The 27175-nt window shown below is 40.1% G+C and overlaps 2 protein-coding genes across 2 annotated transcripts; one reads left to right on the top strand and one right to left on the bottom strand.

Moving 5' to 3' along the window:
* The first annotated feature begins 4762 nt into the window (after window positions 1-4762).
* On the top strand, window positions 4763-13882 carry lrrc40 (leucine rich repeat containing 40). Its single transcript, XM_042515926.1, has 15 exons — window positions 4763-4956; window positions 5788-5969; window positions 7004-7077; window positions 7209-7338; window positions 7437-7560; window positions 8571-8710; window positions 8924-9096; window positions 9227-9317; window positions 9814-9859; window positions 10084-10186; window positions 10668-10775; window positions 10910-11017; window positions 11852-11929; window positions 12465-12650; window positions 13459-13882. The coding sequence occupies exons 1-15, from the start codon at window positions 4812-4814 to the stop codon at window positions 13562-13564; spliced, it is 1794 nt and encodes a 597-aa protein (XP_042371860.1). The 5' UTR covers window positions 4763-4811; the 3' UTR covers window positions 13565-13882.
* Window positions 13883-16286: 2404 nt separating this feature from the next.
* On the bottom strand, window positions 16287-24526 carry LOC121940972 (prothymosin alpha-A-like). Its single transcript, XM_042483656.1, has 5 exons — window positions 24348-24526; window positions 21401-21469; window positions 21221-21305; window positions 19615-19694; window positions 16287-17237 (listed from the first exon to the last, which is right to left on the bottom strand). Exons 1-5 carry the CDS (start codon window positions 24390-24392, stop codon window positions 17199-17201), a joined length of 318 nt encoding a protein of 105 aa, XP_042339590.1. The 5' UTR covers window positions 24393-24526; the 3' UTR covers window positions 16287-17198.
* Between the last annotated feature and the right edge of the window lie 2649 nt (window positions 24527-27175).

The raw sequence follows: 27175 nt of genomic DNA, 5'->3' as shown, positions 1-27175 counted from the left end.
TATACAGTCTAAAGTATATGGATGTATTGTAAGACAGTGGGCCTCTGGGCACTTATATGCAGAAGGCCCCACCACCACTCTTACATAGGAGCAAGAAACATATCTTGTGGTAGTTTTGCTTCTTTTTTGTTGTTTTACTTCCCTTTGTCATTCTCTTTGTAGTCATTTTGTGTCTCCTCAAGGTAATTTTGGGTTTCTTTGCAGTTCCTGTACATCTTTTTGTGGTCATTTTGAGTCTCTTCCTTATTGGTCGGTGTGTCTTTGGTTATGCATGAAGCACATGACATCTTTGGCATCTGGCAGAGGAACATCTGTACAGTGAGCGGCTGATGAGGAAATGAGGTGCAGAGGGAGATGGGAAGGGAAGCTCAGGTGAGGTTATCAGCAGGATGGGGGATGACAAGAGAATCTGGTGGACGGGTAGAAAATGACAATATGGAGAAGTGGGAATGAGGCTGGATGGAGGGACAGAGAGGCAGCATGAGGAAGGAGCACACGCAGCTGAGGTGAACACTGTGACAATAATAGCTCTTTATAGTATCATGGTACATGAACAAAGTATCACAGTCCTTTAACTGGAGGAGCAGTAATCTTAGCCAGTCAGTAGATGAGTGACACATGAAAGGACCAGACATACAGATAAGTTTCCACCCTGAGCCTCCAGAACAGCCTCAGCGCATCTTGTCAAATGTTTGGTGTTGGTGATGGTGGTGATGGAGGACAGGTGTTCAGCTGGGTTGAGATCTGGTGACCATGAAGGTCACATCATTAAAGCATTCCTCCAATGTCATATAGGATAAACAGCATCATTTATTTCCATAGATGTGTATGGAAGCAGCTGCATTTATTTAGTTTGTTCACTTATTTATTCAGGATTTTCCTTTAATTACTTTCTATATGACATATCTGGTTAGTCATAGGTTTCTGGTCATTATATCTTCTGTGTTATGGCCCCCTCTAGTGGTGAGATGGAACTACAGCACTTCATGGTTGTGTAATATTCAAAATGAATTTATTGTATTTATTTATTGTTCTATGGCTCACCATTCCATAAAATTGAATTATTCTACATGTCTTGTGCAAGAAAACTGACGAAAGTGAATTCAAAGCAGCATTCTTCGATGGGAAGAGCACCCTTTGAGCAGGTGACTTGGATGTGATGGCAGTGGTTCTCCTCAGCTGGTTACAGACTGGTCTGTTTAGTATCACCTTCATCTGTCTCTAGAGCCTTGTTGTCATAACCCCACTCCTCTTCATCCTCCCTGCAACACAAGAAAACAACAACAACCACACAAGTTAGTTAATTTTTACATTTTTTACCTGCACTTATCAGTGGGGGTCGACAGATTATTGCATGAGCCGATATTTGGCATGTTGTCGATTATCTGTATCGGTGTTTTATTTTAACGATCGCAATAAAATTAATTAATTCAAAAGTGCAAAGAAAGTGTAAGCATGGGAGGAAGTTTCACTTTGTAAAAACCACAGGGAGCTATTTTTATTTATTTATTTTTTTAATTAAATTTTTACTTGACTTTACAAAAATAGTTGCTGGGAACTTGCTGTATATGATGTAGAAAGTTTCCTTTATGATTAGGGCATTTAAACAAAGTTTTGTGTTGGAGTTTGTTATATTCCAAATTCTAAATATTGACAGAAAGATTTTTATTTTTATTGTAAATGCATGTCAGTTTCAAATATTGGTTATCAGTCTAGTTAACTACTAATAATCCATGTCAACCCTAAAAAATAATATCAGTTGACCCCTACTTATCAGAGTAATAGTAATTCATACTGCATGACACACAACTAGAATGGAGCAGGTGTAAGAGTCCATTATTCTGTGTCTGCTGCACATATGACATTCAGGGCCACAGAGAGAAACTCGGCTCACATCATGTTAATATTTCTTATAATTAATACCTCAAACAAAAAGTGTGAACCAAGTGCAGCAGAGTTGTAGTAGTGTCGTATGTTGTGTGTGTGTGTAGCTGACCTGTTCTTCCTGAAGATTCTGCGAATGATCAGGATGGTGAAGACGATGAAGAGGAAACCAACTACAGCTGTCAGACCCACCAACCACGGCTGAAGAGTCACCGACTGAGATCCTGCTGCTACTCGCATGCCAGTCCGCACACCTGAACCCACCCACCCACACACACACACATACACACACACACACACACACACACACAAAACTATTTAAGAGGGAGCTGATAATGCACATTTTCTATGACAACAAATAACAACTGCGGTGTCATACCTATGATGGAAGTATTTCTTTTCTTCGTTGAACCATGTTAAGGACAAACATTAGTCTCAACATGACCGGACTGAATCTCAGTCTTTAGAATAAGATGAGATTTTGAGTAAAGTTTCAAGAGAAAAAAGGTCTATTGTTATTTACAAGAGTAGGAAAAGAAACTAATGTAAAAAAGTCATATAAGGCTTGTTCTGAAGAAACACAAAACACAAATTTTTCAGGTGATTATACACCAAAGAAAACTTAATATATCCCCCAAAATCCTACACAGTAGAACTTTAACGACATAAGCAACACACATCCGGCTGCCATCAGAGTTTCTTACCTGAATTTGAAGCAAACGTACATACAAAAACAAAACCTCCCTATATATATATATACACACACATATTTGGAGAGATGAAACAGAATATAAAGGTTGTACCTTTAGCTGAGCAGCTGCAGGCAGACAGCAGCACACACAACACAAGAAAAGACAGATTCATCCTGAATATAACAGAACGCATCCACTCAACAGGCCAGGACTGGACCTTCTGCTCAACTGAGAAACACACACACACACACCTCACGCTAATGGTGGTCGAAGTACACAGTCCGGAGAGAGGTCGTTATAATCTGCAATCAACAGGTGTGTGTGTGTTATCTGCTGTGTTACTCATCAACCAGTCTATGTACATGCTACATAACATGAGGAATACAGGAGGTGACACATTGACTAATTTCTGCAAGAATCTGAAGTGATTAAATTTCCATAAACACTATGTTCAAACATCCAGGGACGTGTTAATTCACACACAGAAGTTCTCCTGAATTCAGAACCATTTTATCAGACCACATGTCAGTATCAAGGACTATATAAGCCAGGTAATGCATACTATTATTTCCATTATTACATGTGATACAGAAATTCTGCCATATAAAATCCAATAATAAAGGCCTCCAAACTAGATTTTAACCTGAAGCTGCTGTACGAGACTAGCCTTCAAGATTACATAAGTAGTAATTATGTAATTAAAGGCAGTTGCTCAATCTCTCATGGTATAAGCACACAATACACAATACGATGAAGCTCACCACATTTTTGTGTATTGTCAATGAATGAGTGAGAAACAAATCAGGAACAACAGGATGATGATTGAACTGGAGAACAACAGGCTAACAGTCTACAGTATGTAATGTCAAGGCCAGATACTCTGTTAATCATTATGAATTAATTACTTCCTAATGAACATGTTTATCACTTTTACAATGAATGGATCCTGAATAACTCGGTTATGTAACTACTTGTTCATTTAGAACTACCTCAAAAATTACTTACTTCCAGTACAATGGTAAAAAGTACTGGGCAAGGTCAGGTGAGACACTTGGCTAAGTGGGCACCTGAAGACCCGATGTTGCATCTGGGGTCTTTTGTTTTCCCAAAAGCCTAGAATCTTTTAAGTTTCTAAAATAATTTCAGTGTTGTCACTGAGATAATAGGATATGCTTATGTTGTTTATTCCCTGTAGAAATCTAATATAACTTAGAAAATGTTCATCCATTGGCCTAATATTCAATTCAAAGCACTGAAGATCACATTTACTTTGCATTGTAATGGATCTTTGATTTGTGGTGTTCCAGATTTTTCAGCTGAAGACTCATTCTGTGAACTCTACTCCAGCATAACAAAAACAGGTTTGAAGATTAGAAATGCTATTTATGCCAAATTTCTTCAACTAAAAATAGTAACATCAGACACTTACCCCTTTTCAGGTGGCAGAAGTTACATTAATCATCCTTAACATTTGTTCTGTTATGGTGTAAGAATGATGAAGACAGCTGAAGAACGATTAGAATAGATACAAATTAGGATATAGGCTCTATAGGATTTTCCCCCCTCTGAAATTATCAGTATTTTCCAAAATAATAAACAGATTTTTAGGCATTCTAATAGGCCCATCTAAAATGACTTGAAAGTTAATGCCTATAACACTACAGAGAGTAGGCTATGCCTCTGGGTCCCCTCTGATTCGGGCTGAGCCCCGAATTTTACATCTGGCTACGCCCCTGGGGGGTTATAAGGGGGGCAACTGCTGTTATTTTTAACCTTACCATTGTGTGCAATTTTTGCAAAGTTGATAGGACGTATGTAATGTTGATCCTACAAATATATATAGTACCCTATAAATGTAAAATGACGCTGTCGAAGAATATTTGAACCAACTCCGGGTTTCCCATCAGCGATGCTCAAATGCCCTTCAGAATAAAATGAGAGTGACTTTTCTTTAAATCTACAATCATTAATGTAGGCATTTGACTAGTTTCAAGTGGCTATGTGGTTTTCCTTAAATTGAAAAAAAAAAGTGGTGTGAAGAGAAGGTATGAAATTTGCCAGTGGGGCATATTTTTTGGCAGTTTTATGGCACATCTGTTCCAATTGAAAGGATAGTGCTTTTATTCTGAAGGATCCTGCACGGAAGCCTTGTTGTTGTTGCTGCTGGCGGGCGGAAGACAGTTTGGGTGTGTAGAGGTAAACATTTAGTGCTCCGCTGAACTCACTTCACTAAATATGTCTCGATTCAAGCGAGCGGATCAGATGGACTCTCTGGCGGGCTTCAGGACGGAGAAGACGGAGCCGGCGGTCCCTTACGGTCTGCTGAAGGCAGCGAGGAAGAGCGGCCAGCTCAACCTGTCCGGCCGAGGACTAACGGACGGTAACTCTCACTAATTAGCCGTTAATTATTAAGTTACAGTGTCACTGACAATAAAATAAAGGGACAAACGCCAAGTGTAGGTTCAAATGGTGCTAAAATATGTGTATGTAATGTTTGGTGTGAAATACAAAGAGAAAGAGACTTTAGTTCACATTAGTAGGCCAGTGTTTACATTTCAAAATATTGCAGGTAATTTTGTTGTTTTTGACAAATTATTTAAAGTTTTTGACCAATCTAAACTATGAATGAATTTGAATATAAGTCAATATTTAAAGTTATGTTCAAGTCTACATTAGAGTGTGTTCTTAGGGACAGGTTTCTTCCAGCCACATCAAATCACACATGACAAATCACATGGCTAATAAAAAATGCTTTTGTACACGGAAGAAGTAATCTCAAAATAAAGTTACATCATATGAGGCAATACACTGAAAGAGGGGCAAAGGTTTTTTTTTTTCCTTTTTTACTAGTCCTGTAATGTTATCCCCACCACTGGCAGTGGCCCTCTTTCTCAGCTCAGCTGCCCATTCCACCTTTACAGACTGACCTCTAGTGGTGCATGCTGTGCACTACATCACCTCAACACAGCATTGCTGTATTAGTTTTAAAGAAAGAGGAGCGTCTGTATTTTCGATGGCACTGAAAATCATACTGCCTGGATTTCTTAATAACTAATATTTTAGAAACCGCTCAAGCCAAAGTGGCAGAAGAGATGAAAAGAATAAAAATGATGCTAAAAAACAGATTTCTTTCTCTTTAACAAGCTTAACATGGTGTGTGTGTGTGTGTGTGTGTGCGTGTGTGTAATAACCATATTAACACTTTCCTCAGTCCCTCAGGACGTGTATCGTCTGAATATTGACACACCAGAGGAAGCGCAGCAGAATGTGTCCTTCGGAGCGTCAGATCGCTGGTGGGAACAGACTGACCTCACCAAACTGCTGCTCTCCTCCAATCAGCTCACAAAACTGTCTGATGACATCAGACTGCTGCCTGCTCTAACTACACTGGATGTAAGTAGCATCAGCTCGGTCAGTAAGAAGCCTGACTCTTCCACCAAGTTATACACATCGTCGTCTCCCACCAGTCACTGGTTCCCAGTATGCTCGTTGTTTTTATGTCTTCTGAAAAGCCTGACTAAAGGTTTCTATGAAGTTTCCACAGCTTCTATTAGAAGAAAACTAACTGAATTAACTAACCACATAAGAACTAAACTGAAAAAAACGAAACAAATCTGAAATGTTGTAAAAATGGAGTCCCATTTTATTGAGCAGATCTAAAATAACAATCAAAAATCAGAATCAGGTTGATGACCAAGTGGGTTTTCACATGAAAGAATTTGCCTTGGTGTCATGGTGCATAATATAAAAATAGTAAGAGAAAATAAAAGATAAACGCAGGCACTGCAAAAGTCAAGAAATGTAAATGAAAAAATGGCAATTATGGGAATGAAAAATAAGTGACTATTTCTGTTTTCAAAATACTTAAAGAGATGTATAGTTAATGAAAATGATTTGTGTTCAAGAGGAGAGGGGTCAGCCACAATCTTATCTGGCTGCCCCAGGGTCCTGTAGGCATCAGGTCCTGGTGGGACGGCAAATTGTAGCCAATCACCTTCTCTGCTGCAGTCTGTCCTTGTCCTTGGCAGTGGCAGTAGTGAACCAGATGGTGATGGGGGAGGTGAGGAAGGTCTATGGGACGGCTGTGTGGAAGTGCACCAACAGCATCTTAGGCAGGCTGAAATTTCTCATTTGTGGCAGAATGTACATCCTCTACTACGCTCTTTTGTTGAGGGAACTGCTGTTCAGTTCCCAAGTTGGGTCCAGGGTGAAGAGGGATAAAATGACTCAGAGCTCCTGTAAAGTAGTCCCAGCCTAACTCATCGACTTTTTAACTCAAGAACATGCCATGTACTGAGTGACTAACACACTGAGTGAATACACAGCATCTACGGTATTATCTGCTGATGTATTTCCTATAAGACATCAGTAGCAGTTATTGTTTGAATTCTAGCTGTGAAACTTAAATGTTCATGCTGCCCTGACAGCTCCACGACAACCAGCTGAGCAGTTTACCAAACACTTTGGGAGAACTGCAGGAGCTCCAGCAACTGCGTCTCAGGTACACACGTACACACACACACACACACACACACACACACCTGCACATAACAGCAGCCCTAACTGGTCTAAATCTCTGGCAGCAGCGTTGGGGCGACAGTCTGATGTGTGTTTATTCTCCTGTGTTTCCAGTCATAACCAGCTGAGATCACTGCCAGTGGAGGTGTGTGCTCTGAAGAACCTCTGTAGTCTCACACTCCAGAAAAACCTGCTGGAGATCCTGCCGGAAGAACTGGGACAACTGGAGAACCTGACCCAGCTGGTAACTAACACACACTGTGTGTAGTGTATGACACTCAGTCTCTGTTGTGTTGTGTGATTAGCTAACAGAGGTGTCCTATCTGTTGTGGCGGATTTAAGGACCTGTCCAGTAACCATCTGAAGGGTCTGCCCTCCAGCCTGGGACGTCTCGCCTGTCTGCAGACGCTGAACCTGTCTCACAATCAGCTCAGCTGTCTGCCTGACTGTCTGGCCCAGCTCTCAAGTAAGCGTCGTTACTGTGTGTCAGCTTTTCTGCTTCTTTGCATGGTCACTTTTCTGAAAATCTGAACGCCTGAAACTGGCGTAGACTGTGTGAGAGAAAGATCGTTATTTCTACCTTATCTGATTTTGATATGCTTTCATACTTAAGTATGATTTGCTCATATTTTAATTTGCAAGCAAGACTGTCTGCTGTTAACAATCTTCCATGTTTACCCATTGTCTTCAAAATATTAGTATAATGTCCATTTCCGTTATTTTCCATCAGTAGTCAGTGCATCCTCATCACTCTGTCGCTCTCATTTTAAAATAAGTACCATATTATACGGAGTACATTTCTGTTTCTGTATTACTCTACTTCTTTCTAGGTATTATGTGTTTGTATTGTCTGTCTGTCCCATTCTTGTGAATGTAATATCCCAGGAGGACATTTCTTCACATTTGGCACAAACATCCACTTGAACTCAAGAATGAAGTGATTAGAATTTGGTGGCTGACGGTCAAAGCTCAAAGTGACCTCACTAAACCTGTTTTTGGCCATCACTCAATTCATTTGCTATACATGACAAAAACAAATGCCTAATAGAATAAAATGACAAAGATATGACATTTTATATCCAAAAGTTTAAAAGTCAACTTCACTGCGACATCATAATTCTCTGCTAAACACTTTTCGAGCCATTGGTCAGCATTCTCACTCTTTGGTTAAATCTTGTAAGTTATAAATCTTTGGTTCCCACACTGAAACTGTACTGACTGTTAAGCTCTCCTGTGCTGCTGGGAGGAAGATGTGTGTGAAACATCCATGTTTTCAATTGTAACAGCAATGGAAAGGAAATATGTTTGAAAATACTTAGTGAGTGAGAACAGTTTTTGTGTTTAAAAAAGAGAAAGTGTGAGCAGCAGAGTAGTGAGCGTGACATGATGGACTTTACAGTTTACTGAGGCGCTGAAACATTGACTGACCGTCCCGTCAGAGCGTCCGTCTCACTCAGTTCTGACTTGACTGGACAGATGTTAAGCTGTTGGACTGCAGCAACAACCAGCTGACTGACATTCCTGCCAGCATATCAGAGATGACCGCTCTGGAGCAGCTCTACCTCCGACACAACAAGCTCCGCCTCCTACCCAAACTCCCTGCACCTGCCCTCAAGGTAACCATGGCAACATGAGAGTTTCCCCAGGTGTAAGGCTCATTTGTGGTGTGTATAAATGCTGACTGAGCTTTTTGTGCATTTCTGAAACATTCTGCTCCTGGACTCATTTATGTTGTTATAATGAAGTCTGTTTTTTTTTTTTTTTTTTGTTTGTTTTTTTGTGTGTGTGTGTGTGTGTGTGTGTGTGTGTGTGTGCGCGCGTTTATGCAGGAGTTGTATGTGGGGAACAACCAGATTGAGCAGTTGGAGACGGAGAAGCTGGCCTGCCTCTCAGCCATCTCTCTCCTGGAGCTCCGAGACAACAAGATTAAAATCCTCCCTGAACAGATCACCTTACTGAGCACGCTCACACGCCTCGACCTCACCAACAATGACATCGCCACGTAGGTCACCAGCATCAGCACACCAGTTGACTCTTTTTGCACAATTATCTAGTCAGTGACCAATTTAACTACTAGTCTCTTGCAGTTGAATGTGTTCAACTAACAGCTGTTACCGACTTTTCTCTGTCAGTCTTCCAGCAACTCTCAGCCTGCTGCCAAATCTGAAGGTGTTACTGTTAGAGGGGAACCCTCTGAGAGGAATCAGGAGAGACCTGCTCACTGTATGTGACACACACACACACACACACACACACAGCACACAGCACACACACGGTAATACAGAATATGACGCAGTGGTAATTCAGTCTGATATCAGTAATAAACTAGAATACACGACTAAACAGTGTTTTGCAAAGAGGTGTCTAAATCATATCTGGATGTTGATGTTAGATTGATTTAAAAACAAAAAATCTTAACAAAAGTATCTAAATGAAGTACAAATATGAAACAAAATAGATTGTGGAAGTATTCAAATGGCTGGTAAAAAAATCTGCCCAAAGCTAAGAACGTAGCACAGTGTCCATGTAGTTTTGTGTGAATCCCAATAACTGCAGCCATACACGTCAGTGAGATAAGAGCTCACTCCAGCTGTCACAGGTGATGAGTTTTAAGATGCTTCTTTATGATATGTATGAGCTGGTAATGTTGATATTTATTCATTTTTAATATTTGAACCATTTCTAACTTCTTACTCGTCTTCTGTCGTCCTCATCACAGAAAGGAACCAACGAGCTTCTGAAATATTTAAGAGGAAGAATTAAAGGTGCAGTTCACTTCCTGTTCTGATTTGAAACTGTTTTCAACACCCAACATTTGTTACAGAGTGAAACCAAATTCACCTGAACAGAAACCTTAAAGATTTATTACACCTTTTCTACTAAGCAAATATTGAAAATTGGTTCTGAGGACTATAAATAGTAGTTTTATGAAATAGAGAATAAAGAGCTTATATTTGAACCCTCAAATTTCTGTGTGTGTGTGGGACAGAGGAACCAGAGAAAGCAGATGAAGGAACGACGGCTATGACGTTACCCAGCCAGGCCAGGGTCAATGTACACAACATTAAAACACTCAAATTATTGGAGTACAGGTGAGTGACACTCTCGTGTGTTGAACCATGAGAGACCATGCACATTCACAGTTGTCAGTTATGCACTTTGACACACTTTTCACAGCTGCTATGTTCACCTACTTATCAGTAAAGAGAAATGTTCTAAAGTACTGGAGGTCAAGGAGGAACAGTGTCTCTGGTGGACTTTGTCCACTTTTTTCTTTAATTTCATTCATAAGTTTTCAATAAAGAGTTATTCCAAATATTGTCCAGTGGTATTGCTATCAGATACTTGTGTCCAGAAGGCCGTCCTGCTTCAACTCTGAGCTTCCACCTGTGCTTTGTGCAAAGTTTTTGCGACATTTCAGGTCTGCTCACTTTCGGCTTGAACCTCAAATAAAAATCTGCGTGTTAGTTTCCTATCTATCTGAGAATGTTGTGTTGTTGCATGATGACTGATCAACATGAAAATTAAAAACGAGTACATTTCAGAGTAATGAGAGTGTGTGTTTGTGTTCAGTGAGAAGCAGGCAGGTGAGATTCCAGATGAGCTGTTTGATGCTGCAGCAGATCAAAATGTCACCACTGTTAACTTCAGCAAGAACCAGCTGACCTCCACACCCCCCAGGTACACACATACACACATACACACACACACACACACAGAGTAGGGTGGCCCTGACATCATCACTATGTGACGGAGGTCAAAGAATGTCTTGAAGACAGATGGCTAACCACATGTGCATGCTCTGTGTGCTGCAGGCTGGCGGAGTTCCTCTCCTCGATCTCAGATATCAATCTGAGTTTCAACAGACTGACTTCCTGTTCTGATGTCTGTAAGTTCCTGCAGCTGATGCACATCGACCTCAGGTACACAAACACACACACAATCCAACACACACACATTTACAGTGTATTTCCATGTGAAGACTGCTCCATAGAACTTAATAACGTATGATGGCGCTGTACTAGCGTTCATCAGAAATATTGATTTAATGATAACTGTATTCAGAGTTCCGATAGAGGCTCTTTAAAAAAATTTAAGTCTTAAATCTAACTTTCCTTAAGATGTGGGAACCATGGCTAGAATAAAATCGATTGAATATCCGAGTCAATAGAAAAAATACTGTAAAATGTGTCCTCGTCCATAACATCCTCTGCACATATTTTGGGATGCCATAGAAACAGCATCATATAGAGCATGCCTGGTGGCTACCCAGAGCCGAAATCAAACATATAGTTCTCTTTTCTTCCAACTACATCACTGTCACGTCATGTGACAGCACTGGATGCAGGAAGAACAACAGTTTTTGCATCTGCAAATTCAGCGCTCTCAGTGAAGAAAGCACACACTGAAGAGTTTATTGCTTCACTTGACTACATTTACCGTCAACACGGATTGGACATCCTCATAAAGAAGATTTATAGAGCTAATTAGACAAGTCGAAAGGAGAAATGACGTGAATGTCACAATTATCATTAATTTAGCCACAGAGAGAAACCGTCACCACTGATGTCTGGCAGTGTCACTGCTCTGAATATGGTGCAAGCACTGCAGCTCCATCTGTAGTGGTCCTGTCCTGCTTAAATTCAAAAAGTCATGACTTCATCAGACAGATGAAGTCAGCTGTGTGAAAGATTTTCATATACAACCACCAGTTACGGGTTAATGTTGTATTTATGTCCTGCCTTTTTTTCTTTCAGGAATAACCAACTGAGTGATTTACCATCAGAAATGAAGAACTTAACTAAACTACGCTCTATTATCCTCAATTACAACAGGTACTGATTGTGCGTGTGTGTGTGTGTGTGTGTGTGTGTGTGTGTGTGTCAGCATTCACTCAGAGGGATAAGCAAACCCTTTTTATGACAGTTTTTGATACCATATTTGAATATATGTAGAATCGTACAAAATTGTACCAAACAAATCTGTGTGAGCTTAAGCATTAAGAGGTAAACGGCCCCTTTAATCCTGTAAGACTGTTTAAGAGCACCGTGTCAAACACTGAGCTGAAGTGTGACCTCAGAGGGATCATAGTAATAAGTTTAGTTTCACGGCTGACGTCACATGGAGGTTATGTGAGCCCCACTGTCACGTGATGTGGCCAACATTGCTTCCTTCACTCTCGACATGAGAGAGAGATGAGGAAGAGACACAAAGCATATTAACAGTGCCATAAAGTCTATAAAGATCTGCTGCTACAGTAATAGATCTATTGGACATCTAGATCATTTATATCTATGTGTTATTATTGAAATCAGTCAGCGGCGATGTCTCCTACAGTTTGTCCACTCAGACTCTTTGTACTGATCGCAGGTTCAACTCCTTCCCCGAAGTCCTCTATCAGATCATTTCCTTGGAGACGGTGTTGCTTGGTAACAACCAGGTGGGCAAGGTGGACCCTCATTGTCTGATCAAGATGGTTAATCTGTCAACACTGGATCTGTCAAACAACGACCTGCTGAATGTCCCCCCTGAACTGGGCCTGTGTACCAGCCTCAGGTACGGAGAATAGTCCACACGCTGTCCTGTACAATGTCTCATCGTGTGTTAGACTGGAGTACACTTGCATTTTAACCAAAAGTTCAAGTAGAAAACAGAATTAATAACATACTTGCTGAAGCACAACATGTTACTGGAGGATTCCACAGGAGCGCACACCAGAGAGCTCTAACTGACAGAACTTCTGAAATTATTTTATGATAAACATTTTCCACAGTGCACAGACGTTATTTCCATTTATTTAGTCAGTCATTTATTTATACAGGCTTCCATGTCTAAAATAGTACTGATGTGTCACCGGTTATTTCGCCAAAAATGTTTGCCAATGTGCAGCGGCAAGAATACATCACACTCATGCGGGTAATTTTGGACTTGGTCTTCTAGCTTGTCTTTAAAACCTTCCACCATTGTTGTCGCTGCTGACGTTGATGCATCTTGTGGACGCAAAGCATTAATTTCTGAGGACATGCATGACTAACATACCAAATGTACGCAAGATACAGGATACCAAGTATATCTATGACTGCAAGGGTCATATTGTTACGATCACGAGATGTGAATGACAGGGAAAATGAAGCGTTAATTCACGTTTCCTCAAACTGTGATATTTAGTTCTTAAATTGGACGTTTTTTAAGTTCAGCTGTGAGTCACTACTCAAAGCACAATGCCATTTGCATGTTATTTCGGTTAGGACTCAATATGTTTTGTTTTTAATCCAGGAAGTTATCTGTTTATTTTGTGTTTTAAAAAATCAGAAAAAATGGATTTTAAAAAGTCAGTAATTGTAAAATCCGTATTGTTCCTCAGGTGTCTCAGTCTGGAGGGGAATCCTTTCCGCACACCCAGAGCAGCCATCGTGGCCAAAGGAACGGATGCAGTGTTGGAGTACCTCCGAGACCGCATACCAACGTGACCCCTGACCTCAGCCTAAACAGCTCCACTGCCACACTCACATCTTTTCTTCTTTTGTATCAATGTTTACATTTAAATGCATCAACCAACAACCTGGTCGTTCTTTATGCTACACAAGTCTGCAATTCCAAATCCACAGTCTGTGTAACACAGGGAGGTCATCATATGGTCTGCTCTGAGAAACAAACCAGCTGCCAAAGTTCCCCTCTGATCTGAAAGTGAGAAATTTTTCTGTACAATCATATATTCATGCTGACACATGTGACTGAAAATATGATGGTGGCACTTGAGTTAATAAAGTTATTGCTAAGAATTAGAAGGATTGGTGTGAATTTTACAACAATGCACAGCTCAGTCCATTTCTCACAGCTTCAGTTCACAAAGCAATTCTCATTAAAACAGCAGCTGTACGCAGCCATAAAACCAAAATGAGTTTTTAAAATGAGACTTTATTTATCCCGAGGGAAGTTGCTGTTGTGCAGCAGCTGCAGCACAAAGTAGGAAAGTGAGTAAATATAAAATATCAATAAAAGGTGCAAGTATAAACTACAGTAAATATAATGCCATGATTGCATGCCTCAGCACACCTGTCAATTTACACTTACACTTAATATTCATATTCATGGATACTTCACATACATTTTCCCTCCGACAGCACAGAAGATCTAAACATTCAGCACAGTTTCAAGGTGGGAACCCAAGATTAGTGTCACCAAGTCAATATCTGACCAAATATCTCCCCTTCTGTTTCTAACAGCCTGAAAAGTGTTTTTTGCAGAACATTGGAATGTCACAATTGACCTTTGACCTCTTGGATATAAACTGTCAGAACTTCATCATCACATCCTGTGAGACATTTGTGTGACATTTGATTGCATGAATTTTTGAGTTATGGCCAAAAACATGTTTTATGAGGTCAGCATGACCTTGACTTTTAAACTTCCACCAGATTCTAATCAGGTCATCCTTGAGTCCACGCAAGGGTTTGTGCCAAATTTGAAGAAATACCCTCAAGCTAAAAATAGCCAAAATTACACCATTTATAGTGGAAACCCTAAAAACAAATTATTGTTGAATTTTCAATTTTTTCTTGGTTCCTTAAAAAGTCATGGAAAAAGTTTTGGAATTGTCTCCATGAGAGTGTCTTGTACTCACTGTCTGAGGATCCGGATGCTGCGGGTGTCCATAGATCTGCAGGATGCGTGAAGAGCTGCTGGATGCGGCTGAACGGTTTTATCTGATTGTCGCGCCAAAAAGAAAAGGAAAAAAAAACAGTTCCCGGAAATAAAGAGGCCTTTACGAAAATAAAGTTCAAAACAATGACACTGGACCGATAAACGAATATGTCAAAGTAAAACTAGTTTAAGGCTGTATCCTCTTAGCGTCTTCCTGCTCGACTCATTTCACACACACCTGCTGTTAATGAGAGCGTCCTGTCAGGTGATGCATTCAAGTGGCTCAAAAAAAGAGGGAAATTATTAAAGCTTACTAGAAATTGCTCTAATAATCACTAACAATCTGGTTTGCGCCAACAAAGATTGACTATTAAACTTGATTAAATCATGGTTTCATTTTAAATTGTGTTAAACCAAACTTTAAAACTAGTTAAAATAAAGAAAGATTCAATTTAAACCCCTCTTTAAATCGCACGTTAGTTTTTACCCTAAACCCTTGATTAAACTTAATTTTGTTGCACCAAAACTCGAGTTTAAATTGACGTATAGGTTTTTTTCTGATTTAAATCATGATGTGTTAGTAAACAGATGTGTATAGTTTTGCCGTTTTTGGTTTTAAATTCAGTCATGTGAAAATTATTTCTCCATGAATTCATCTGACCACGTAGCGAGTAATCAATATTCAAATGGTCATTTTGTGTAAGAAGTATTTATTTAATATCTCTACAAATAATCAATGCCTGTGAACTCTGCCTGTTACATAACAACACTTTGAAAGGACACGCAGCAGTTGGCAAATTAAAACTGGTTTTCTGATTTCCCAGCAGTCTTAAATGATGCCCTATTTAGCGCTTTGATTAAAAGATGAATTATTCACTTTTTTTTTCATCTGTTCTTAAATCAAGAACACATCGAGAAACAAGTCATACAGGAAGTGTAGCTTTTGCTCTTCATAGTTAATTCAATTCTTTTGCATCTTCATCCCAACAGCAGTTTAACCCTTTGAAACCTGTAGCAACATCACTTTCCTTGTGCTGCTTTCAGACGCAAGTATTTAAAACCTTGTAACCCTGAGCAAAGTCGTGCAATTTATTTCAGACATATGGGGGGGCATAAAGCAACTTAGTGAGAAATGGTCTACAAATTGCAAGAAATTGGGTTTGGAAAATTATCTTTAGAGGGAAAAAAGAGAAAAAATGTTAAAATCATATTTAAAATTGTTTTACATGATTATTATATTTTAAAGCACTTTTTCAAGTTTTGTTTTACTTGTTTGGGCTTTTTTGTCCTTTTCTTTTTTTGTTTTTTTGTTTTGTTTTTTTTTTTTTTACAAATTTTTAGGTAGTTTTCTTGGACTTTTTTTTACTAATATCTTGATTTTTGGGTCATTTCTTCTTTTGTTGCTCATTGCCCTCTTCCCATGTTTTTGAAATAAATCAAGCCAATTTGCCCAGGTATCAAAGGGTTAAAGCATCCCACCTGTCTTCTGCAGCGCTGTCTAAGAAGACACAAAAATGACATGAAACACATGTCACACACCAGTGCAGATTGTTTTGAACAAACTTTATTGAAACTGTCAACCAGGACAGGTGCAACCCGGCAAGCTGAATATTTTTCAAAAGGAAAGTATGAAGAGAGTCTCCAACAGTTATTGTGTCAGTTTGTGTTTTACAGTCCTCAACCACATGGCATACTAACCAGTTATCTAAAAACAAAAAAACAAAAAAAGTAGATGTGATTTCCTGGCTGTCCAAACTTAAAAATCAGCTGATCTGATTTTTTCATTTTGAATCTGTCTAAAAGATCACACATCACTGATAACTGCTCCTCTTCTGTCTTTTTACACACAACTGACAGGTAGAAACTAACACAGTTACAAACAAATAAAATCAAATGGCTGTTTATTGTTCAACAAAATAGCACAGACATTAAAAAACATTCAGATCTGGCCGTGACGGACGGACAAATAGGGACAGATGGACAGCAGAAACTACAGCCGTGGAATCGCGCACAAACTACCGCTAAAACACACTCGGCACTCTGAGAAGCGCTGAGTCACTGTAACAATCCCATGAGACTACAGGTCAACACACACCTTGTTCCTACTGACCCTAGAGTCTTAAAACGTATTAAAAAGAAAGCCGGGGTGGGACATCCGGCCTGTGGGTGGAATCACAGGCCGGATGCTTCTGGTCGGTTCATACAGAATGTGGACGGCTGACGACGATGGCGAGTCTGGATCTAAAAATCTTCAAAGCACCACTTGATACCCAGAAAGATCACTGTTGCAAGATGGCCGACCTCCTTACAGTATTTACAAAAATATAAAATGTAAATAAAAATACAAACAAATTCTCTTTTTTTTTTTAAAAGTATTCTTGTTAAGAAGGGAGGACTGAGGTGTTGAAGGTTTGCTGGAAAACTGGCTGTCTCTTGATGGTGGCGTCCTCCAGACAGACTCTACTTAGCGGTCTTCTGTTTCTTAGTTTCAACTTCGTCCTGGAAACAAACAAAAAACGAGGTGAGAGTGGTCATCTCAGCTAAATACGACAATAAGCACACAGAACGACAGTGCTTCTCCAATCATGTTTCTGTTTCATCTCGTCCTGTGTCTGTGAACACAGCGGTGATGTCTGTGATAGAAACAGTTACACGACATGTCCCGGCTATCAATACCAGGTGGCAGGCTGACATGTCTCGCCGTCAGCCCGGCTTTCCCTGCAGATGAATGACTCCATAGATCTGCTCCTGTATGCTGCATGCAGGTCAGAGACAGGTGAGCACATTCTGTGTTGGTTGTTTATGAGCTCTGTCTGTTGTCCTCTAAAGCTGTGATTGACAGCTCACCTCTTCTTCTTTTCTATCCGGAGGTTTTTGAGCATCCTTGTCTTCGTGCTGGCTCGCTCACCACCTACACTGACTGTCTTGAACAATTTGTTGTGCTAATTAATTCCTCCAGCTGCGAGATTTCCCAGCTTCAGTTGTGAAGTTACCTTAAAGACAAGCAGATAGGTAGCTTTTTTTTTGTTGTAGGGTAGAAATACGTGAGCATCTATTTATTTGCATTGATAAGCTACCATGCGTCTGATGTTTATGTCTTGATTACTTAACTGGTGTAGAATTACCACCTTGTGGTTTTGTGCCTCGGTGGTGCTGTTGAGTTACAGTTACAGTTTGCATCTGTGTTTGTAAAAACATGGATGCTTCACACACATCTTCAATCCGGAGACACAAACGATGCATAAAATCAACGCAGTTTCAAGGTGGACACCCAAACCAATTCAGAGTCTGACCAAATGTCTCCCACTCAGTTCCTGAGCTGAAGTGTTAAAAAAACAGCCAGAAAAGTGTTTTTTTGCAGTAGATAATGATGTGATAGTAACGTTGACCTTTGATATATAATCTCATCACTTTATCATTATATCCTGTTAGACATTTGTGTGAATGTTTGTCATAATGAGCCCATAAATTCTTGAGTTAGGCCAAAAACATGTATTATGAGGTCACCCTTACCTTTGACCTTCGGCAACCAAATTTTTTTACGAGTTCATTCTTAGGCACAAGTGAACGTTTGTGCCAAATTTGAGGAAATTCCCTCATGGCCTTCTTGAGATATTGCATTCACAAGAATAAGACCAATGCCATCATCGACCAAAATTAAACGAGTTTATCGTTGAGTTAAAGTAAATGTTTGTGCCGAATTTGAAGAAATTTCCTCAAGATATTCTTGAGATAACACATTCACAACAATGCGACGGACAGATGGACGGACGGACGTTTGGTCAAGATGAAAGCATCATGCCTCCGGCCGTGACTGTCGCCTGGGTGGAGCCATAAAAGTGTCTTAGTCATCAGTCACTTCCTCGTTGAGAGAAATTCACTGTCCTGTCTGTGCATCATAAAGAAGATGATGACAATGATACAATGAGTGTGTTTCCATTAGCCCTTTGAAACCTGGACAAACCGGCTTGATTTCTTTCAAAAAAAACCACAGGAAAAAGGCAATGAGCAACTTCAGATGGAATTAGCTCAAAATTAGCAAGAAATTACAAAAAAAGTAAAACAACAAAAAAAAGAAAATTAGTTACAATAACAACAAAAAACAGGAATGTAAAAAATGTAATTCAATTTAATTAAAAAAAAGACATGACTTGGAAAAACTGATTAAAAATTATAATAATTCTGTAAAATAATTAGAAATGTCTAATTATAATAATTATAATTAAAATTCTCAAGACATTGTCCCAAGCTTTTTTTTTTTTTTCAATAATTTCCTTAATGAACTATTTTCTTGCAATTTTAGAGACATTTCTCTCCAAGCGGCTCATTGCCTTTTACCCATGTTTCCCTGCAATTCAGATCAGTTGGCTCTATTTCTGTGGACTGAACTAATTAACACGTTGCATTCAGTTTGGGTACACTCCTCCCCTGCTGTAATAGCGGTGATAAGACTTTAATGTGCAGCTGAGCTTTCAGTGATGGTGCTGCACTCAGCTGTCACTGACTGAGTGATGTCCAGTCTCTGCTCTGCTGGACATTGATATTGATTTTTCATTCAGTCTCCATCATGTTAGTGAAGACTTGGATATGGCTGAGCTGTGCACATGATCCAAACCACCAACTAGAGACCTGAGGGTGAGCTCCCGTGTCTCGTGCTCTGTATTACGTGTGTTTGAATGGAAATCTGGGGTGCGGTGTATGAATCAGGTCACTTTAACACTTTTTTTTTTTTAAGGGAACTACTTTCTACCAAACAAATAATCCCTCCAGAATAAAATGTGTTGACCTCCTGTTCTGCAGATCACCTGAAATAACACTATTAAGGACACTATTGCAGGGAACGCTGCTGTTGAGTTATTATGGCACTCTTCCTCACCTCATCATCATCATCATCATCAGCTGCTCTCTTCCCCCTTGGTCCATCGAGGTCCTCCTCTTCATCATCCTCTTCGTCACCTGAACACGCACACGTCATGGCAGGCTGTTAGACTGACACAGTGACTGCTCCCCTCATTACAGAGTTGTTATAAGATTACGCCGACCTTACAGTAAATATTACGGCGGACTCCTCTTATCCATCACTTCTCTATCATCCAGAGATACTTGAACGGGTAATGTTACTGCATTTCAGCTGTGTTTATCAGGTCTGGTGTATTATCTGTCTTTTGGTGTGTTTTTGTAAGATCTGGTGTTGTCAAAAATATCAATTTAACTGCCCATACTGACTGTTTGAAATGATTGTGGATACTCATTTTTCGCTCTCTCATTGTTATTGTTTACTGTAGTCATTCTGCTGTTCGCTGCTACTAAAAAGAAAAGAGAAGTCATCATCGTCAAGTTACAGTGTTGTTATATTTATCTTTAATACAGAAAAATATTTTTTGTGCCTTCAATGTCAGTTTTACCCATGGTATTGAAAATGACATCAAATGCCGATATTTCTCAAAATATTTGATCAAAGTTGGAGATTACAGTATTGTGACAACACTAGTAAGATCTAAACAGATACACACATTTAAAAGAATGCATGCATTGTATATACATTTATACAGGACATTACCGTATAAAGTGCATTGCCAGTGAAAGTATGAAGAGTTATTCAACCAACTCTCAATTGAATTTATTTGGCTGTAGTATCTTACAATGTAGAAAATGTATCACTGCTTGGGAACAGAGAAAATACAAATATCTATACATCTGCCACTGAAAACATTCGTCAACAAAGGCACTATAATTGAGTATCATGAGTTAAAAACTACAGTGACGAATGTTTTAGGGAAATACTGAGGTTTTTTTCTAAATTAAGCTATATGTCTGTGAGGTGTTTAAGGGTTTTCAAAATGCTCAGAATGTTTTTTTTTTTTTTTGAATTTCATTAAACTTAAATGAACTCATATGGGTTTACCTCCAGTATACTGATGTCAATACAGTCTGGAGTTTGTACTGCAGTTACATAATGTGGCCACCGGGCGGCAGACTAACCCTGCTATTGAGTCAATGTGGAAGATGAAATCAGCTGGCTAGTTATCTGTTTGAGTAACTGCACAGTGTTTACATACTTACAATACAGCACAAAAAGGCAGCATTATTTCTGAACATAGGTAGCACGTTTATGAATAATTATATTATGACAGAGTTCACGCCCACAGTTCTCGAAACTCTAAGGCATTCTGTCATCGGTGGGATTGTCGTGCTGATTTCTTGCTTTGCATTTGCAAAACTATAAAATACTGAAGTCAAATCAAAAGTAGACGGCGACTGAGGTCCAGAGAACTCAGTTCTGTTTGGTTGACTAATGTTTCCCAGAGAAATATTTCTTTGGGATCAAGACCATAATTGCATTGTAAATCATTTCCACCAACCACAACACTTAATGGGGTGCCAGCGATAAGCAGAGTGACTGCTTTTGTGATTCAAATCCTGTACTGGTTTAATGTGGTCTGTCTTTCTGTTGTCCAGCATATATGAATGAAGACACCTACCCTCTCCATCCTCGTCCTCCTCCTCTTCTCCCACGTCCTCCTCATCATCCTCTACCTCGTTCTCCTGCTCGCCATTCTCCTCATCCTGCCAGGGAGAGACGCAGTGTAAGTGGTCACATGAAGGAAAAGGATCACTCATGTTCTACCGGCTGAGAGAGGAACCGGAGGAGATTTTCTTACAGTTTTGCCGTTTGCAGCGGCATCTTCTCCATTCTTTGCCTCTTCAGCCTGTCTCTTCTCCTTCAGCTCCTGAAAGCAAAGACACACAAATATCCACTTTTATGAATGTAGCATAAATTACACAAGGACAAAAGACATTACCTCATGAGCAAATGCATGACAAGGTTTTTGTTTTCAGATGAACTTTACTAACACGCGTGAAAGCTCAACATTCGTTTCTTTGCATCAAAATACTAAGCAAAATGTTTACACTCCTCTGTGGTTGGTATTGTCTTGTTGTGTTCTCTCTAACTTTCTTGGGACAGAAGTAGGCTGGGGGCACTGGCTGTCCCACTTTATGCCAATGGCTGATATTTGCTTCAGGGCAGGGATCCCTGTATCACAGCTGGAGTGATCCCATCACAAAATTGTCACCAGTATTTGGATTTTTTTTTTTTAATTGACAGCTCCATAGATATAACAGAGAGAGAAGAGAGATACATGCCAATAAAGAAACAACGAGAATATTTTAATACAAAATCAATAAAGTAAAAGTTAAGTAGGAGTAATATGTAGAGTGTGAGCTGTGCGGAGAACTCCAGCAGTTATGTCTTGTTGTGTTGTGGTTGTCTTTTAGGCTGTGACAGTATTTTAAAAAACTATGTGATGACTGAAGGCAGCAGTTGCCACAGTGTGACACAAAATAGGCACAACAGATTTCATCTGTAATGACTCTTTCATGCATCTGCAGCCATAGACCAGACATTAGGCTACTTCAAACATGGATGTATGACTTGAAAATGCAGTTTGCTCCAGTTCCGGTTGGAAAACAGATGTGGTTTTGTACTAGCTCCAGTCCACAGAGTTGATAAAACTCGGCTTTCTGATTGGTCGCAGACTTAAGTGTATCCCGCTGAAAGAGGAGGGAAAGTTTCCCCTCCATCCTCCTCACCTTCATGGAGCTAGGCTGTTAGTTGCTTTCCACAGACAGGTGGTGCTTTGAAGATCAGCTCTCCTATTGGTGAAATCTGTCTAAGTCCCTCCCACCTCCTGCTGGCTGGCTGAAACCTGACACCGTCTGTCACTGCTGCAGTTTATTCAGAGCGGAGGCTGGTGGAGAAACCACAGGCACACCAGTGCAGAGACTACAACTCCCAGCAAGCACGGCGGCGGATTATTCTCTGTGCGCTAATCAGAGCAGGCGCCAAGGCAAGCAAATGATTTTCTACTGACGAAGCTCCTCAAACAACCCTATTGAAAGACTACGGGACTACAGTTCAATACGCTGCCTGTATCTCCACATATTTGCCACACATTAGTATTACCACGTCGTATACTAATATATCAGGACGCGCTTTTGGAGCTTTTTTTTTTTTATGCTGTAACAATATTTCTTCCTTTGCTGCAGCCACTTTTCTACCTGACCATACAGAAGAAAGCACACACTTATCAGCTCACGTGTTTACCCTCTACCTGCCGTCTCGTGATAAATCAATAGCAGACCTCCATGATTCTAACTTCAATTATTTCTACTGCCTGTATGACCGTTTTTCACCACATTTGTTAAATACAATAAAACCCAGAGTCCAGTGCCCTCTCACACTCCGGGCTATCTGTCTGACATCCTGCTGGACGCTGCTCTTTTTTTCGCAAAGCAGTCTGCTTGTCTCGCGCCCTCCTGCGGCTGCAGTCAAACCGAGCGCTGCCGCACGCGCGGCTCAGTGAAGACGGGCACGACCCTGTGTGCCTCGCGCACAAGCTGCTTGAAGTAACCGACCGGATGAGAGCGCGGCGGGTTGTACAGTAGATATAAATATGGATATAATACTTCCACTCACACTTATCCGCTGTGACCTCGTGTCTATTAAAGGAGACAGACTTGAAATAAGATCACAAACAAAACCCTGGGGGCTCGCGGGAATCAACAATAACCCGCCTCGGCATCCCTAGAAGCACCAGGTACAAGAAGGACGACGGGGTACTTGTGCATCTTTAAAAGAAAGCAATAAAGACACTGGGAGGAGTGAGAGTATCTCCACAACGAAAACAAAGACACTTATAAACATGGAAGCGTGCGCGCGCTCAACGATTAGCAGAGCTCGAGGTGAATAAACTAAGATTATTGTGCAGTCACGTCACCGAGAGGAGTTACAGGCTGTCGAGACTAAGCTGGATAGTGTAGTTATTATCCATGTGGAGTATGTATTAGTCGTCTCATTATACAGCTTTGTCCCTTACAGAAAACTCCTTCGGAATATTAATTTAATATGCAATGAATGAATATGCATGTACACGAGAGCAGGCGATAAACTGTGACACAAAACCAAGTCCCAAACATCAGCATTGATATCGAAAGATTTCATTTTAAATAAAATAAAGAGCAGTTGTTTAAACCTACATTTTTTAAATTATTATTATTAGTCTATACAAGGTTTGCTTTTATTCCCACAGCATCGAAACACTGACTGGTGGGCGGTAACGTTAGTTAACAAATTATCTTTATTTCAACGAAATCAATGAAAGTAACTTCAGCGAGTTTGGCGACAGATTTGGCAAGGACTTTTTCCTCTAAAGCAACCTGGATGGAGCAGCAGTGTTAGTTATTTAGTAAAATGACAGATAGCCTACTGTTATGTGTTCATGTGTGATTCGGTGTCGATTAAACAGAGGCGGTGTAGGTTTAAACCCACAGAGGAAGCTTCTGTATTTCATGCATTGTACCGTAACCAGCCTCATCATTCACACAGCAGCTTCACCTACACACTTCAATGGACCACAATAGACGCGAATGTCACAGTGTGATAAAACATTTTTTTCTTCAAAAACAATGATGTTTGATAGTGTATAAGAAACTGAGAGTCTTCTGTCTTATGTAGACAGTGTGCCTAAAATAGGCAAATGAGTAATACCGTTATAAACGGAGTTAGAAAAAGCATTGTGTCCCTGTCTCTTCCTCTCTCGTCCTTACCTTGGCGCTCAGTTCTCCGCTGCTCTCCACTTTACTGTCCGCCATGTTAGATAGAGGAAAATAAACGAGTATCCAGTCAGAGTATTGCAAAAATTAAAAAATAGACGCAGTGGTTATTATTCCAGACAATTTGAAGCAAGTCGTTGTCCTGCCAGCGGCGTGTCTACCAGTCGAGCTCCCGCCTTTATACACCAGGAGGCGGGGAAAGGTGTCTGGGCGGACGCGGTGATTGGTCCGTTGGCTTTGGAAATATTTAGCCTGCAATTGGCCAGAGGGAAACAATAGACAACCCACCCTCGTATGTGTGTGTGTGTGTGTGTGTGTGTGTGTGTGTGTGTGTGTGTGTGTCTGTGTGTGTGTGTGTCTGTGTGTGTGTGTGTGTGTGTGTGTGTGTGTCTGTGTGTGTGTGACCTCGATATAGAGCAAATTGTGTCCACACAAGTTTTCAATCTTTAATCTGTCACTCTCTGTCTCTCTCTCTCTCTCTGTGATAAACACACACAGATATCTGCACACTCTTAAAAACTCATTCCCTGTGTTTTTAACATACACACACACACATACATCTACTGTGTGTTAATTAAGTCGCGCAGTCGAACACAATGCAACCCCAGTCATGTTCCCAATTTACTATCGGGTGAACAGACTCACTATAGCAGAGGTTCCCAACTGGTTCAGCCAGGGGGGGGGCAGATTTCTCCTCAGTCATTAGTTAAAGGGCCACAAATTAGATAAATTATCACATATTCAATTTCATTTCACTAAATGTAAACAACATGTTGGCTTAGAACACAAAGAAATAAAAGATAGTGCATGAATTAATAGAGACGGCACTTCAAAATAAAAGCTCTGTGTCAGAAATTCACTCTGCTTCAGAGTCTTTTTTCCCAAACTTGGCACAGTCATGAGTCACTTGCGGTCCATTTGGAACCCACTATTGGACCGTGACCCACCAGTTGAAAACCACTGCACAGTAGGCTATGTAAATATATTTACCACCTCTGTTGCAACTCCTACTGTACAGTGGTGGAAGATGTGATATGCCAATGTAAAAATACCCAGGTACTAGTAACAGTTCTGCATTTAAATGTAGCTACTTCTATAAAAATAGGTATGAGAAAAAGAATTGGAGCTACTTTTCAAAAGTAAAAGCACAGTGTGCAGTGACTCTTTTCAGACTGTTGAGGAGGCAATCTGCTGCATTTCAGTGTTGTAGCCAGTGGAGTAGTGGGGCTTATATGCCGGTATACGGAGAAACACACCTCTTTTTCTGGCCTTTTACAATGTATCCACCTATAAGCCAAAAAGCAACTGAAATATATAGAGAATATACCCACTTTCTCCTCTATAGCCTACCTATCTACCGACCTTATCATATTCTTTAGGACTAAGTGTCAACTCTTTGTAATCCGTATCATCGAAGAAGCAAAAAGTTTTCCACATTATTTTGTTGGGAAGAAAAAGTGGGATTACTCATGCAAAATGCAAGTACCTTAAATTGACTGTAAACAAGTACTGAACTTGGCAGCAAAGTATGTTTTCAAGAAGGCCAACAAACATAACATAAAATACAGTGGCATTGTCATAGTTAATAAGGTGGGTGTGCTGCGAGGAAGATGGGTAGGTTACCAAGGAGAAAGTGGATATACTCTCCTATGTATTCCAGTGGCTTTTTAGCATATAGGTGTATATACTGTAAATGGACAGAAAAAGAGGTGGGTATACTCTGTATATCTGCATATACCCTCCACCACACCGCTGTTTAACACAGATCCAGGTGTTGGGTACCTGGATCTACCAATTATCATATTAAATAGACTGACCTTGCCATAATCTTCAGGCTATGTGTGGAGCCTTTGTTGCAGTGTTTATTGTCTATGTCACCAGATAAACAGAGGGTTGTCCACTGAAATTAGTTGAGTCCAAGGATTAAAATTTTCAGGAAAATGAATGACTGTAAACAAGTATTGTACTTGAGTGAAAGGTCTTTCATTCAAATACAAACCAAGTGGTATCCATAGTACCCATTGGTACTGTAATAATTTAGTCTGGTGCTACTTCAATAGCTATATCGCTATACTGCAACAATAAACTGACTGCAATTACTGTTGCTATTACACTGCACTACACTGCTGCACACTTAGGGTGCCTCTTTATTACTAATTCAATTAGTGCTGCTTTTACTTTTTAGATAAGACTTTATATGGCCTACAGCTGGAAAATTACACATTTCAACAGCTCGTAAGTCAGAAGTAATAGGAAAAAAAAGGGAAAAAATATTGAGTGATAAATTAGGATAATTCCACAGGATAATGGTTCCTGGGAGAATATCGAAATATAACAAATATTACCTCACAGTAAGATTTCATTCCAAAATTATGGTAAAAAAAGAATAGCTGTTTTTAGTCACTAGCTCTGTTTTGGCAGTTACTTCAACAACTAGCTCAGCGAGGCAGTTGAGCTAGTTTCCGCTGCAGACTGTACTCATGGCCTAAGAGTGCAGCGGAAACACTAAACTAGGGTCTAGGGTACCATGTCCGAAGGGTTACTTTTGGTTATAAAGGTACCATACTTAAAGTTTTTGTTGGAAACGTGGCTCTGCATAGCCCAGGTAGGTAGGCTAGATGGTCTGAAATATCGTTAAATCAATATTTCGATTATCTGCTTTTGTGTTCTTGTCCTCATGTGGTCTCATTGATTATTGTTGTGCTCTTCTATTACAGCACTTATAGAATCAGAAACAGGGAGTGGGAGAAGGACAGAAAGAGCATAATTAGAGATGGATGGAGAGAGAGAGAGGGGAGGAGGGAGGAGCAGGGGAGATGGGA

The sequence above is a fragment of the Plectropomus leopardus genome, chromosome 3 (assembly GCF_008729295.1).
Source record: "Plectropomus leopardus isolate mb chromosome 3, YSFRI_Pleo_2.0, whole genome shotgun sequence".
NCBI classification, from domain to species: Eukaryota; Metazoa; Chordata; class Actinopteri; order Perciformes; family Serranidae; genus Plectropomus; species Plectropomus leopardus.
This window is presented reverse-complemented; position numbering and strand designations above follow the sequence as displayed.

Coding starts and splice junctions, on each gene's coding strand:
- lrrc40 (XM_042515926.1), top strand. CDS start 4,812: ATGTCTCGATTCAAGCGAGCGGATCAGATGGACTCTCTGGCGGGCTTC. Junction 11,930..12,464: donor ATTATCCTCAATTACAACAG/GTACTGATTGTG, acceptor TACTGATCGCAG/GTTCAACTCCTTCCCCGAAG. Junction 12,651..13,458: donor GGCCTGTGTACCAGCCTCAG/GTACGGAGAATA, acceptor ATTGTTCCTCAG/GTGTCTCAGTCTGGAGGGGA.
- LOC121940972 (XM_042483656.1), bottom strand. CDS start 24,392: ATGGCGGACAGTAAAGTGGAGAGCAGCGGAGAACTGAGCGCCAAG. Junction 21,306..21,400: donor CCGCTGCAAACGGCAAAACT/GTAAGAAAATCT, acceptor TCTCCCTGGCAG/GATGAGGAGAATGGCGAGCA. Junction 19,695..21,220: donor GGAGGACGAGGATGGAGAGG/GTAGGTGTCTTC, acceptor GTGCGTGTTCAG/GTGACGAAGAGGATGATGAA.